Source organism: Wyeomyia smithii, chromosome 3, assembly GCF_029784165.1.
Source record: "Wyeomyia smithii strain HCP4-BCI-WySm-NY-G18 chromosome 3, ASM2978416v1, whole genome shotgun sequence".
NCBI classification, from domain to species: domain Eukaryota; kingdom Metazoa; phylum Arthropoda; class Insecta; order Diptera; family Culicidae; genus Wyeomyia; species Wyeomyia smithii.
In genome coordinates, this window is record NC_073696.1 from 100,571,080 (window position 1) to 100,586,741 (window position 15,662).

Below are 15,662 nucleotides of genomic sequence, written 5' to 3' on the forward strand. Positions count from 1 at the left end.
TTTTAAATTTTGCTTAATGGGCAAAAATGCCGCTATAAGCAAACGTGCACATTCATTATCAAAGACAAAAACCGTCAGTAATGCCACTGCACTGGTGTTAATTTAAGCAAGCGTGCACACCCATTAGCAAAGACAAAAACCGTTTTACGAAAAGACGTTAGTAGACAATAAGCTCACATGGTGGCGGACAACTGTAACGGTTCGAATAAGGACGAAGATTTTTCTTCGAAGAGGCACATCTGTTTGTCTGTGATACAATATTTCACATCGATCAATTTCATGACCAAAAAGAGCAAAAACCAAAACAAACAGACGCCATGTCACCGACAAACTGATATGAAACTAGATTCTGAAATTTGACCAAAAATCCAAAACCGTCATTTTAAAATGCAGCGATCGCTTATGTCAAAATTGGCTGTCAACCGACGTGACGTTTGATATTTTAGAACTTGGTAATCTTGGTCGTAGAACGGCTTAGAAATTTGTGTTTAAATTTTTTTTTATTCAGTAATACTGCCGTTTAAGCATTGGAATATTATGGAGGATTTTATATCTGTATTGACAAAACCAGTCCGTTTTTTTTTGCTTTGTGGTTTAATTGAAGTAATAACTAATTATCTAATAGATAAATCGTCTACCTCAAATCTTTGTAGGGGTAAGAGGCGGGACCATCATCATCATCTTTAGATATGACGGAATGCTGATCAGTCATCTACAGGGATGCCAGGTCATTTTTTTTAAATGTCATCACGCATCACGAAACATGTCATCACACATTATTAATATGTGAACATATCTCTACTGAAATTTTTACAGTTACCCAACATCATAGTAAACACACTAAATTGTGTTCAACTAATCCGCCGACTATTAGGCTTTCACGTCTTTATACGAGCTCAAATGTCTTCCAAATAAAGACAAGCCTTCACATCTGGCATCTCTGGTCATCTGTAGTACGGTAGAGTTGTTGCGCGAACCCAAGTATGTGTTGCGCTAGTGTTGTAACGTATTTAGATTTGAATTTTTGAGCAGAATAATCGTACACTGAGAGAAGAACACTTAAGAATTTCATAAGTTACAACTGATGAACATGCATAATTTTGATTTCATTAGACACTTATGCATTACATATCAAGCTTATAAATTTCATAAGTATATTTTGGAATTTTCATATAAACAATATATGCATCCCATACGCGTAACTTATGATTTTCATTAACGTCAACATTCTGAAAATTCCATAGTCATATCTTATTAAATCTGCAAAATGGCAGACCAGAATTTTTGTTCCTATTGCTAATGCACCGTCAGATAAGTGTTTTAAGATATTGGATAAAGCTAAGCTGAAATTTGCACAGCTGGTGTCACTTGTTGAAAATTGGAGCAAAAAAACTGTAAGTACCTCTCTACAAATTCTACCATTACATCATGTCATCTATATTTGTTCTAGCGACTATTAAATCTTGTGATCATTAAAAAGGACAACGCTGACGACATTCGGCAGGAGGAATCAAAGGCGAACTTGTTTCCCGAATTTCAAAACCTATATATTATATATTTGCGATATTTGTGAGTAAAGAATAAATAAGATCAAGAGTAAAAAAGTTTTTTTTTAACAAAACATGTTAACATACCCTGGTATTATAAATTTCATGGCAGCAATTATGAGCTTTATAACAATCAACTAATGATATTCATATCAATCTCTTCATGGAGTTCATATTGAAAAGCTATGATTTTGATATGTCTGTTCTTATAACATGCATACATACGACCAATAAATTTTATAAGTATGACTTATGAAAATTGTTAGTAGTCGAGAATAAAATTTCCCCTCCATTTCATAAGACAAACTTATTACTTCTATAAGGAATCCTTGTGGCGCAAAATCATAAGGGGTTCTTATGGAACTCAATAGTTATTTTTTCTGCGTGTACATTTTTGTTCAAGGATTCATGTCAGTTTGTCGGTGGCCATGTTGCCAATTCTGTTGGTTACACTAAAGGCCTTTCGAAAGTAAGTCAATGGCAATTATGAGACGTTTAATCTATCTCAGTTGTTTTAGGGCAAACCAACTAAAACCCAAGGGAATGACATCATGCTATCTCTTTCTAATGTGAGAGTGAAGAGTTATTCCTGCGAACAACTTCAAGTTAAATGGAATTTTTGCTGGACTTTTTTCAGAGCCCAGGGGAACTGCGGACCGTTGAGATGTTGGGTACGCAGCAAATATATAAGATTTGACAGCGACAGCATATTCCTGTGGGTACCATAGAATCGCTGGTACCTACCTAAGGGGAGACATCTGGCTTCTTACTCTTCTTACTCACTCACCTCGATAATCCCTGTTGTATTTTTCGTAAGTGATGCCATTCACTCGGAAAATACTTGAATGTTTTAAATTGAATTAAATTTATTATCAGCATTATGTACAATTCCTCCTGCAGACAATAGTTTTACCGTCTGAGGGTTACCAGAGAATCTGCATCTTTAATATCCTTAAAATCAAACTTGTCATCCATCAATGATTATGATTCATTCATTGACCCACCTGAATTGTACTCTCTGCACAAGCAATATGCTTCAACGGGTCTGTTCCAGAACGGATTCAAAAGTAGAAATAAGCTTACACTACACCTTTTACTTCCGAAGTTGAGCAGCGGTATACTGTTCTTATGCTTCACGCAAAACCGCACCTTGCGCACTTTTAGATCTTTTGGTAATCGATATAAGTGATGATCCAAGTCGGATCTTTTACTACACCCGTAATTGTACGCTTTGTACTTTATTTTGAATGTTCATTTGAAAATATTTTAGATTATAACAGGTGACATTATAAAAAAAAACATAAATCAAAACAACGAAACATGTTGTTTAGCAACACTGACAGTAAAGGCCCAAGCACAATGGATACGTTTGCGTTGCGTTGACGTTAATTTGAAAATGTATGGGCTAACTGTCAAATTGCCGCAAACGCAGCCGCAACGTATCAATTGTGTTTAAACCTTAAGCCTGATGATAAATTTAAACGCACGCGGGGTTTTCAATTTCAACCAATCAGCCAGTGGTTCCCAAAGTGGATGCAAATCTATACCCAGTTGTCTCCCCTTAGGTACCTACCAGAATCAATGAGTGGCAGATGAAAAATGTGAGCAGTTTGACATCCTCACCAATCCCCTCACCATCACAGAGAGGATCTATCTGTCAAATATCGTGTAACCCGTGTAACCTAAAGCCCTAGAGTTAAAGTTTGGCTGACTGTAACTAAAAGCTCCAATCGAACTGTCAAAACTCGTTCCAATCGAACATCAGCAATGTTAAAACTATGATGAAAAATCACAAGAAGGTTGTAGGCAAAGCCACGACCGCAAGGTTGAAGTAGAATACTTTTAAAGGAAAGATAACCCGGCTGCTTGCGTGTCAGTCATTTTTGACCGTTCATTGGCAGTATTGTAATTTCTTTTTGTTTGATATTTTGAATGAAGTTCATTGAATATTTTTAAATTTTGTGTTAATGAGAAGTTGAAGTGCTCCCGAATTGTAATATGTACATTTAATACGACATCATTAAACGGGAACGGAACGAAGGCTACGGTTATGCAGAACGCGAATGCCGGCGCGATGCGATTCGCCTTACCGTGGTGAAATGGACAGCTCTTTTTAAGGCGAAGTAGAGCTATACATTTTAATAGATTTCGTCTTGCCGAATCGCATCGCGCCGTTATTTGCGTTCTGCATGACCGTAGCCAAACACTAAGCGACGCAAACACGTAATAATAGTCAGAGTATGCATGTAGATGAAGATAATTAACTTTGGATTATAGCGCAAAACGAGAAAATATTAACTCTTCAAATATTCATTTGTGTTCTTCAAATTTCAGTTGTTCAATTTGATATCCGATGAAATGTCTGTTTATTATCTGATGAAGCTCTTATATAGGCCAAATGATGCATTCCCAATTTACTAGGTTTATAACTCTGCCGACCGTGCTTGGGAAAGCGCGGTATAACGACCAATCAGAGGTCGAATTTTGTGTTTTAACAAGGCTTAAGAATTTTCAATAGTACAATAGTTTCGAATGATAAAATTGCAATTTCATGCATTTGGTAGGAATCTTAGAAGATTTTCTAATCGTTTACTGCAAAAACGAAGGAAATCTATCGGAAACTAACCGATTTATTAGCATTTGAATTTTTTCTCCCTTTTTTCAGTTTTAGATTTTCATTTCACATCCCTATTTAGCCGAACTTCCTGAGAGAAGTATTCTACTTCAAAATTAAATCTTCATTAATTCATTTGTTGTCCTTATAAAGGACAATTGTTCAATTTATCATAGGATGTAGTGTTTATCTTACATTTCTGTGTTACCTTGATAGTGAGTACTAAGGCGCACGGTCAACACAATAAGAAAGGTGTTTTCACATTCAAAACAAGACACGGCTTTACTGGAGGAAGTATTGGCAAATGCATCTACCGCTAATACCACCGCTATCATACGAAAGCGCGTCGTTTCATGTGGGGAATATCAACAACGAAAACTGACGCGCGTCTAAGCATAACCCGAACTGTTTCGCCGTGCTGCTCCCATTTACTTCCGCATCGGCCTCAGGGAAGTACCGGCTGCATCTGCATCTACCGCTGAGGCTGTCACTATACTGCTATTGTTACCAAAAGCTATTAACTCTTCAAATAAGTGTTTTTTTCTGTTCTCAAAAGAACAATTGTTCAATTCAAAATCGGATTTACGCAATCGCATCTCTGTAATATTACCGACAATAATATTCTTCTGAACAAAATGATACAACTTTCCCATTAGGCCTCTGCCATAATAGACGCGAAAAGCGACGCGAACCGATTCGCTCGGCTGTAGGTTAATGTACAGCCATCAGTGGAACTGTACATTAACCTACGGCCGAGCGAATCGGTTCGCGCCGCTTTTCGCGTCTACTATGGCAGAGGCCTTAGAGAAAGTTGCTGGCTGATGTATTCACTTCATGCAAGCCTGCTGCTGATGCTTCCCGCTACCACACTGAAACAGCATTTTAGTGGAGGGAGTGTCGTTGCATCAGCTGACCCTGCTACTATCGATGCTGATATACCCGCTGCAACAGCTACGCTATGCATAGCCATGCCACAGTTGTGGCCGCTATACGCTGGCCCAACTGCTGAGCAATTGCTACGCTTATCCGCAGCCATGCCACAGTTGTGGCCGCTATCCGCTATCGATGGTACCCACTGCACTGCTCCCGCTGCTGCTGAGGGAGGACTGCTGTCGTCGCTGTTCAGAACTATTATGAGCGGCTTCGAATAAAACAGGCTCTTATATAGGGATGAAAATAGGAATGAATTATTTTTCGTATGTGGTGGAATGATATAACTTGAAAAATATGTGTGACTTCATTCTGGCTCAGAGCGATCATTTGATAAGCTCCACCTCTTTTTTCAGTTTCTAAAGTTTTTCCTCAGTTTCGTAGCACGGATGTACAAAAATGATTTCTTGTGGACATTCTGTCGAGCCGGACCGATAGCACTCTCATTGAAGCAACAAAATAACATGTTTTGTGTCGTGTTGCGCAGCTTGGTTGAAGAAAATGTTCCCGTTCCCGTGTCGCATGGAAGCAGATTATTGCGTGTTTGATATTGCCGATGGTAGACATGAGCTGCTGTGATGTTAAACTTCAACCGTCTTCTACAAGACGTTACACCCTTGTTAATGAAGAGTTGTGAATTTTCTAAAATAGACTCAGCATCGTAAGCAGAACGTGCTGACTGCTGTACATTTGCAGCAGCATTAAACCTCAGTTGCAGTTTATTGATAACCATTCAATATGCTCTTCGATACATTTAGTTGCTTTGAAAAAGGCCGATTGCTGTAATTGCAATTTTCATTCAATTATTGCATAAATGCTTCATAGTCAGATAGCGAGCAATATCCGATCTGACATAATAATTGTTTCGAATGTTGTGGAATGATATAACTTGAATAATATGTGTGACTTAATCATTTCCAGTTATACCATACTACAACGTTCGAACAAAAAATACATCTCTTGATTCTGGCTCAGAGCGATCATTTGATAAGCTCCATCTCTTTTTTCAGTTTCTAAAGTTTTTCCTCAGTTTCGTAGCACGTTTGTACAAAAATGATTTCTTGTGGATATTCTGTCGAGCCGGACCGATAGCCCTCTCATTGAAGCAACAAAATAACATGTTTTATGTCGTGTTGCGCAGCTTGGTCGAAGAAAATGGTCCCGTCCCCGTGTCGTATGAAAGCAGATTATTGCGTGTTTGACATTGCCGATGGTAGACATGAGTATGAAGGTCAAAATTCTGCTGAGGTATCAAAATATAACCGTTTCAATTTATGACGCAAGAGCGTAAGTGCTGCGTTTCTGTTATCTGCTGCCATCCAGCACGAGAACAAGTATAAATTATAACTGGTCCTTCTCAGGGCCACCAACACGTTCTTGAGGCAATGTTGAATTTTTCCTCGCTTGCAAATGCTGAAATTCGCGGTTTTTCCGTCTGTTACACATGATGAAAAATTTTAACTACTTCAATCACATAGTTGAAGAGCACCAAAAGGTGCTATTATATTTCACAACAGTAACAACACTGGCAAGTTTGTTCAATTATCATCATTCCGGATAACCATTCGCCGATGATTCTAGATCTCCCGGTTTCTCTAGTAGAATTGCCTGCCCTTTCCGAAAATACTGCAGCTACCGAAAACTCCATAACAGCCGCCAGATAGACAGGTGCTTAAGTATCAACGCGCCCAGAACGATCAGCCAGAAATTTAAACCCGGCTTTTCTTTCTTCTTCACGATCAGCAACCAACTAAATTGCTAGGATGCAACACAGAATGCTTGCTTGCGTTGACAAAAATTATTAACTTTCAATGACTTGTTTATTTGCCTTGAAAAAGGCATTTTGATTTCCAAAATTTGATTTCCTGATGGCAATCTTCATGCTGCCCCAACACGGGGGGAATAATGGCTGTCTGGCGACACACGCTGAGAAAAACCGCGCTGCTCCTGAGACGTGGTGACCAACCACAAGGCTAGTGCTGCTGCTAAGGAAGGACGACTGCTGTTGTCGCTGTCTAGAACTGTTATGAGCGGCTCCGGCTGAAACAGGCTCTTATATAGGCCAAATAGCATGTTTTCAATTGCAAGGTATATGATCCTGTCGACCGTGCTTGGGAGGCAAGCATATAACGACCAATCAGAGGTCGAATTTTTCGTTTTGACAAGGCTTGACTATTTTCAATAGTACAATAGTGTGAATAATAAAATTACAATTATCTTATTTTGGGAAGAATCTTAGAAGATTTTCCAATCTATTGCTGCAAGAACGAAGGAAATCTATCGAATACTAACCGATTTATTAGTATTTGAAATTGGACATATTTTTCACTTTTTTCGGTTTTAGATTTTCATTTCACATCCCTATGTAGCCGAACTTCCTGAGAGAAGTATTCTACTTCAAAAACTGTTGACTGCTCGATTGGAACTTTTCAGTGACAGTCGGCCAAACTTTAACTCTAGGGCTTCACGGGGTTACACGATATTTGACAGATAGATCCTCTCTGAGATAGGCAGGGGGTTTGTGAGGATGTCAAACTGCTCACATTTTTCATCTGCCACTCATTGATTCTGGTAGGTACCAGCGATTCTATGGTACCCACAGGAATATGCTGTCGTTTCAAATCTTATATGTTTGCTGCGTACCCAACATCTCAACGGTCCGCAGTTCCCCTGGGCTCTGAAAAAAGTCCAGCAAAAATTCCATTTAACTTGAAGTTGTTCGCAGGAATAACTCTTCACTCTCACATTAGAAAGAGATAGCATGATGTCATTCCCTTGGGTTTTAGTTGGTTTGCCCCTGGGAGGGAGAAACGAATACTACACTCAAAACAGAGAACACGCACATGCGTCGTTTTCTGATAGCGTGTGACTATCTTCTTGCTGTAACGCATGCATGACTCAAACGAAGGAATACTGAATGTGCAAATAATACAGACTAATTTTTCGAGTCTGTGTTTCCTTCAATTTGCCGTTGTATAAAAGTTTTTTCAAAGTTTCGAGTTTGACCGTGATGAAGTGTGTTCGAAATTGTAACCAAAGCCTTAAATCATGAGAAGCGCAAGTTTGATAATCGAAGTACGCTAGCATGATTATTACTTAAAGCTTATGAAATTTATTATTTCACGTAAAAACAAACCAAATTTTTTTGTAAAACGACAATGAATACAAAAACTGTTTGCGATGAATATTTTTTCGAGCAACGCGATACCTTTCAGTTATAACAATACTCATCGCAAAAAAATGCTTATTTTTCCTTGGTTCAAATTGACAGTCAATGACAGCTCATTCTGGTTCATTTTGACACTCACACGGCTTTGTATCCGTTTCTCCCTCCCAGGTTTGCCCTTAAACAACTGAGATAGATTAAACGTCTCATAATTGCCATTGACTTACTTTCGGATAAAAATGTTTATATGTATGGAAAAAACCGAGACTTAACGTTTGTTTTCAGTATAATGTGCCCTACCAATGAATATCTTATATTGTTTGTAAGCATTCCAAATGAAATTTAGATTCCATGATGAATTCATGATTGGTAGGCTAAATTTTGACGGCAGCACTCCCCTGGAAATAGGCCCTGCAAGATAAGTTTTAAAATTATTAATTTTATATACAAACCATTTGAAGTTTCTCTCAATCTCTCAATACAGTTGGTAAAAATCGTTCGAAAACAATTTGCGAACACAGTTATGTTTTTTCTTATTAAGGTGGTTTTCTGCCACTGTAAGCTCACGAAAACAAATACAGCGGAATTCACATTTTACTTTACCGCACTAAAAGCGAGCTTTATGCACTAAAATCATATCGAGCTTGTATGCAAATACCAAGCCGTAAAAATACAAGGAATTGACGTTTACGGCTCAGTGTTTGTAACATGATCTCGACGTGAAGACCCCTAATGTTTGTGTGTATTTTTTGGTTCTTTTGGCAAAATCCGGATTGTTTTACAATTACGTAAATTTGTAAAAGTTCTCGAGAATCAATTTTCCGGTGTACCCAGCGTTGCCAGGTAATTTTTTCAAAAATCTGGAAAAGGCAAAATAAAAATCTGGAAAAAATCTGGCAGTCATTTCGTGGGGTGAAAGGTTAATTTTTCGAATAAAAGGCTTGGGGTACGCAAAATTTGAGGTGACAAAATTGCAAAATTTCGCGCCAAAATTGAAGTGATGACCTTTTTGCAGAACAGAGAAAATAAAATCTGGATAAAATCTGGATCATCCATGAAAAATCTGGATAATTGGACATCAAAGCTGTCTACCTGGATACATGTTCAAAAATCTGGATAATCCAGCTAAATCTGGATACCTGGCAACGCTGGGTGTACCTTATGGATCGTTGGAAACTGTCAAAACTTTCGGGTTTTGACAGCAGTTCCATCAAACAAAAAGTTGTGTGTGATTCTTTTGATTCCTCGAGATTTCACTTGATTCTGTAAAGTTAGTGCAAATCATTTTAATAATAATATTATATCATTTTATATTACATTCATACTTCTGTTAACTCGAACTAATATTTTCCGATGGGAAGCAGTCGACTGATTGTTCAATAAATGCGTTTTATATAGAATTCACAGCTTGTTACATCATCAGCATCGTTTGTTATGGTTTCCGTCTGTGACTGTTTGCTATTTTTTATTTAAGCCTAAATTTTCGCATTGTTAGGTTTAATAAATTTATTTCCCAATCGAACCAGTTGATAAGCTTAAACGATAACCGCATTTTTCAGCAATGTCGCTGGGGCCATTCTTTCGGTCGCCGTTTACCGATCTTACCGCCTCGTTGGTTAACTTCCAGCAGTACGATAAATGCGGTGAGATGGAGATGGCCGCTATCGATTGTCTAGAGGCGTACGGCACCGTACGAGGAGCTAAGAAGTGTGCTGATATACTTACCGATTTCCAGGAGTGTGCTTTCATGAATAAGCAGATCGCTAGATTCAAGGTGATATAAGTATGTCTAACTAAGTTTTCAAGCTAACGTGAAGTCTTATATTTGCAGGCCATGCGATTGGAAAGACACAGACAAGGATTGTTCGGTGAAAGAAAATCAGAAGAGTACTACGCCAAACCTCCACGTGTTGACGCTTATTAGAACAAACACCGCAATAAGTTAATAAATCAGTTGATGGATAATTTAATTACTTTGCCAGTTTATTCATGATAAAAGATATTCCTTATGAAACGACTAATCGATATCATTTAGGTATTTTACAGACCAAGTAACAAGCAATACCAATGAAGTAGTTTATGATTCACAGATTAAGTCCAATAACTCTACTGATCGGTAGTTCATGTGCAAAGAAAGTGAAACAATCAATTCCATGGCAGATTTTACATTGTAAAGCAGTTTATATTTTATGAATTTTCAATGAACGCAGCAGAATCAAAATACTTCCAACTGTTCCACAGGCATCCACTTGGAACTTTCCAATGCATCGTACAGATTCCGATCGCGTTCCATGAGTTCCCGGTTCAATTTGTCTACATCCAGGGTGAACTTGTGGTCAACTAGCGTAAGTTCCTCGTCTTCGACCTGTGCGTGATGGTGGTGGTGTTGATGGTGATCGTAAGCTGCCTGTTGTTGCGCGTATACGGTTGAAGAGTCCACAGCGGCTTGAGCGGTTGGCATTTGATAGGCCGCATAAGCGTCTGCCGTCGTGCCGGCAGCATCATAGTATCCCTGCCATGCACTGTAATTTTGCCAATATGAGGACGGATCGTAATATTGCGAGTAGTCCGTTGCTGCTGTTCCATAGCCGAGCAGACTTGCCGCGGTAGTGGTGCTTCCAGTTCCGTTTCCCAGCGCATCGTTAAGTTCAGACTTGGGTTTCGGAACTGCATTGCAGATTTTGAGCGGTTTACTACCCAGGCCAATGAATCCGTTCATTTCATACAAAGCACTTTTTTGTTCATCTTCCAGTCCAAACTTTACGAAGCCATAACCTTTAGAAAAGCCCGAACTGTCCAGGATAACCTTTGCAGTTTTAATCGATGTGTACTTGGCGGAAAAGATCCGGTACAAGCTGTAGTCATCCACATCGGAACTAAGATCGCCTACCCACACACTGAACTCTCGATCTGCCATTAGGGCTTTGTTTTGGTTATTAGTGGCGCTATTCAAGCGAAAACGAACAAGCGGGTTTGTGCCAGGAATGGGTTTGCCATTGAGCTTGTGCATAGCGTCAATCGCGGCCTCATCAGTTTTGAAACTTACGAAACAATATCCGGCCGGTTCGCCAGTGTATTTGTTACGCATTAGTTTAACCGCTTGGGGATCCTCTCCCATCTTCCGGAAAGCGGCGAGAATGAAATTTTCCGTCATATAAGATTCCAGCTGCCAAAGAAATAGTTTATTATCCTTGTGTGGCTTGTTTTATATTTGATTCACTTACACTTCCCATCCATAACTGGCACTGTATGTAACTCATTTTAAAATATTTTTTGAAAAGAAATACACACAAGCAAAAACCTTACCACGATAATTCGATTTGTTTATTGACGATAGCAGGTGAGATTGAACCAGCTTCTACTTGATTAGATGTGAAAATGAGAAGAATGTGAGAAAGCCGTAACTATGATGACCTACACACAAAGAAAATATTACCAAGCGAACACGTGAAAACAACGTAAATTTACGTAAACCTGAATGTTTTCACTGGTTTAGGTAAATAATACGCATTTAAAATTGGTGAAAACAACGCAACAGATTAATAAAATGCGAATACCTAATTTTAGGTAAAAATTTGTATGGAGTTTTTGATATTGACATTGATGAATCAAGGTATTCAATTTTACCTACACTGTAAATAAATGCCACTATTATTTCGAGTGTTTTTGCACTTGACTCGATTCGTCACGTCGCACTGCAAATTGAAGTGATTCAGTGTTGATTTCACAATGATTAACATTTTCCAATAGAATGATCTTGCGTTGGAAACTGTTCAATGGAAACCACCATCATATTATAATGAATATCTCTTGTATTTGCACCACTGTTTAAATCAATTGAATTAGAGCTGCAATTCTAATTGACAAACGTCAAAAACATAAAACGAAACAAAAATAGTGACAGTGGCGAAAGGCGCAAGTAGCACATTTTCCCCAGAGATTAGAAATTTGTTTAAAGTAAGTTATATTGAATCTTTGATATTAAAATAATAATAAAACAACTCTTTTACAGATCCTCAAATTGAATGCACCGACACAGCGACAGATGAATATAACAACAGAAAATCAAGTGATTTGCTGTTGATTTCATCGTTCTTTGCGTTAACATGTTTCGAAGGACTTACTTTTCACTTTAAAATGTTAGGCAAGTAGTGCGAATTCAACAGCAAATCACTTCACTTCGACTTCCCGCACAAAAGTGCTGATTTGCGTAAAAAATACGCATTTTTGGATAGTTTTATTTTTCTGTGATGATGACAGTTTTGACGAAGGAACATTGAGAAAATGAAAATTAGGAAAATAAACATTTCCAGTATCAAACAGCAAAATGGCGTAAGTTTGAATGTTGAAACGGTTGAAAGGGTTGAAACATGCAAAAGCTAGAGGTTTTGATTTTTTGAGTTGTCATCAAAACTAACGGTGCACAGAGGAGTAACTTGAGTGAAAACCTGGCCAAAAATTTGCTGTTATTTAGCAATATTTTGGGAAACATTTCACACTTAGAAAATTTCACCGTATCTCGGCATTGTTTGTGCTGAGATTCGGGCAGCCGAGTGTTCGGCAACCATCTCGGCTGAATCTCTTTAGCCGAGAATCTCGGGAAACCAATATTTGACAGATGTCATTCTATGCACGCGGCACGCATTTGACTGTGCTCTTGGCAAATCCAGCCGAGGGCGGCAAACCAGTCTAACGACCTTTCGGTTATATAAGCTGAATTCTAGGCACATTAAAGAGCCGTTTTTTCAGTGGAATCCAATCCAGAGAATAATTTCGCTCAGAATTCGGTAGTTTTCTTTCAAAAGATCAATTATAGGCTCGATGAGTTTTAATAAGTAATAAAATTTACATTGAGTTTTGAATGTTTGTCGTCATCTTGGTCGCATGTAGGGCATTGAGCAAAACATTTAGTCTAATACTACGTCTAACGCTTATCCTTAAAATAAATATAATAATATTGCATTTACGCTATTTTTAACCACACTTTTGCGCACAAAATTTCAACCATACTTTTATCTGCTTCCAGTTTGCTCGCCCGTAACATGCACAAATTTGCACTAAGAAAAATGGCGGCAACTCGTTCATGAGAATGACAGCTGTATTGCCGAAATACGGCAACAATTAAAATTCGTGCCGAGATCCCAGTAATGTTTTCGCTGACCTCGGCATCATCTGTGTTTAACGATAAATACGGCAAAAAATAGAGACGAGATTCGTCAAGCTTTGTTTATTTGGCGAAGTCCTGGCAAACGATATGACGACTTTCGGCAACCAGCGTTTTTATGCTGACATCGGTTGAATCCCAAGTTACCGAGTGGACTCGGATGTTTTTTAGCCGAGCTTGAGATCCAGTTTTAAGTGTATAAGTGAGAAGTTGAAGTAGCTGGTTCGAGTATTGTATCAAAGAGTAACTCTATATATCACACACACAACTCCATGTTGAATATACCAGAAAAATGATGTAGCAAAATATCTTCATTTTGAATTTTCACTTAGATGCTCACAGATTATATGATGCCTCGTGGAACCTACGTAGGTTGGAAAAAGCCTTTTGTACGGAGTGTTATTTACCCGGATTATTACCGTCGCGACAAAGGGTTGGTGCGCAGACCTTAATCACCAAAATGTCTCTTCATGGTTCATGCAAAATACTTTGCTGAAAGCATATCAGCAAACCGCTAGTTAAAAAAATATTATAAAATTTTCACGTCAAGCTGTCATTAGTAAAATCCGCCAAACTGCTGCGAAGCTCATACGGGATCACAGCTAAGTTACTGATAGCCGGTACGGGACCATAGCTAAATTACTGTTGAGCTAGATTAAACGTAGAAGTGAATATGATAAATACACATGTATAGTTTAACAGTAATTTTGTTATGATGCTGTGGCTGTAGGTGGGTTAATGGTGGCGGTTGAGACAAGGTTCCTTTGCTCTAACTGGTTAACCAGCAGAATATACTTTGCTTTGCTGAATGTACAGCAAAACTACATTGCTGATTATTCAGTAGCTGAGTTCAAGTTTGCTGAAGTTACAGTAAGGTGCTGACAGTTGAATGAAATTTCGGTTTACTGGATAAACAGCAAAATTTATTTTGCTGGATGAATTGCTGGTTTTACAGCTCGGCAAAATCCAGCAAAATTTTGCTGGTTTCCAGCAAAAATAAATGAGTGTGTACAAGCCGCCACCGTAAAACACCCACAATGAACGAGGAACAGAGAAATTCGGACTGGAACAATCGGCACAGACCCATGCGACGAAAACGGACTAACGATTGGAAACTCGGGACGTGGAACTGCCGATCTCTCAATTTCCAAGGAAGCACTTCAGTGCTCTCCGAAGTATTGAAATCCCGCAGGTTCGACGTCGTAGCGCTGCAGGAGGTGTACTGGAAGGGCTCAATGGTACGTACGTTTCGGGATGATCATGCCATCTATCAGAGCTGCGGCAACACGCATGAGCTGGGGACAGCTTTTATAGTGATGGGCGAGATGCGGAAATGGGTGATTGGGTGGTGGCCAATCAGCCCTCGAATGCAGGTGCAGGTTGAGAATCAAGGGCCGTTTCTTCAACATCAGCGGAGCTTATAAAGATGGACCCGGGAAAGTTGGCCATTTGTTTGCACCGGCTGATTGCAAGTATTTGGGATACAGAAAAGCTACCGGAGTTCAATGTCCCATCTATAAGAAAGACGACAAATTGGACTGTGGGAACTATCGTGCGATTACCGTCCTGATCGCCGCCTACAAAGTGATTTCCTAAATCATTTTGCGCCGCCCTCACCTCTAGCCAACAGATTTGTGGGAAGTTATCCGGCCGGCTTCGTGGAAGGACGGTCTACGACGGACCAAATCTTCACCATACGGCAAATCCTCCAGAAATGCCGTGAATACAAAACTTCCACGCACCACCTATTCATCGACTTCAAAGCCGCGTATTACACTATCGACCAAGAAGAGCTACGGAAGGTCAGGGACGAAAATGGCTTTGGGGCCATCCACATACCATGTACCACGTGGACAGATTTTTGACGAATTGCGGTCGAACAGAATAAGCCCCCGGGCGAAGTGTAACCTGTACTAAACGCTACAAGACCGGTTGTTCTCTAATGGCATGAAACGTGGGTATTGCTCGAGAAGGACCTGCGAGTGCTCGGAGTTTTCGAACGACGGGTACTAAGGACGATCTTTGGCGGCGTGCAGGAACGGAATATGGAGGCAAAGGATGAACCATGAGCTCGCGCAATTCTACGGCGAACCCAGTGTTTAAAACGTGGCCTAAACTGGACGGATACGCTGGGCAGGGCACGTTGCAAGAATGCCGGACAACTAACCTGCGAAGATGGTGTTTGCCTCGAATCCGGCAGGAAAAAGACGACCAGGGGTGCAGCGAGCAAATAGGTAGACC

The 15,662-nt window shown here is 39.4% G+C and overlaps 2 protein-coding genes across 2 annotated transcripts; one reads left to right on the top strand and one right to left on the bottom strand.

Moving 5' to 3' along the window:
* Positions 1–9,408: 9,408 nt before the first annotated feature.
* Positions 9,409–10,227, top strand: LOC129727902 (uncharacterized). Its single transcript, XM_055686175.1, has 3 exons — positions 9,409–9,527; positions 9,817–10,031; positions 10,089–10,227. The coding sequence occupies exons 2-3, from the start codon at positions 9,819–9,821 to the stop codon at positions 10,179–10,181; spliced, it is 306 nt and encodes a 101-aa protein (XP_055542150.1). The 5' UTR covers positions 9,409–9,527; positions 9,817–9,818; the 3' UTR covers positions 10,182–10,227.
* A 179-nt stretch (positions 10,228–10,406) lies between these two features.
* LOC129727901 (tRNA selenocysteine 1-associated protein 1) lies at positions 10,407–11,648 on the bottom strand. Its single transcript, XM_055686174.1, has 2 exons — positions 11,482–11,648; positions 10,407–11,423 (listed from the first exon to the last, which is right to left on the bottom strand). Exons 1-2 carry the CDS (start codon positions 11,515–11,517, stop codon positions 10,473–10,475), a joined length of 987 nt encoding a protein of 328 aa, XP_055542149.1. The 5' UTR covers positions 11,518–11,648; the 3' UTR covers positions 10,407–10,472.
* Positions 11,649–15,662: the final 4,014 nt, after the last annotated feature.

Bases quoted from the DNA above. Each gene is read 5' to 3' on its own strand.
- LOC129727902 (XM_055686175.1), top strand. From the start codon at position 9,819: ATGTCGCTGGGGCCATTCTTTCGGTCGCCGTTTACCGATCTTACCGCC. The intron at 10,032-10,088 runs GTGATATAAGTA...TTATATTTGCAG, and splicing joins AGCAGATCGCTAGATTCAAG to GCCATGCGATTGGAAAGACA.
- LOC129727901 (XM_055686174.1), bottom strand. From the start codon at position 11,517: ATGAGTTACATACAGTGCCAGTTATGGATGGGAAGT. The intron at 11,424-11,481 runs GTAAGTGAATCA...TTTCTTTGGCAG, and splicing joins GCCAGTTATGGATGGGAAGT to CTGGAATCTTATATGACGGA.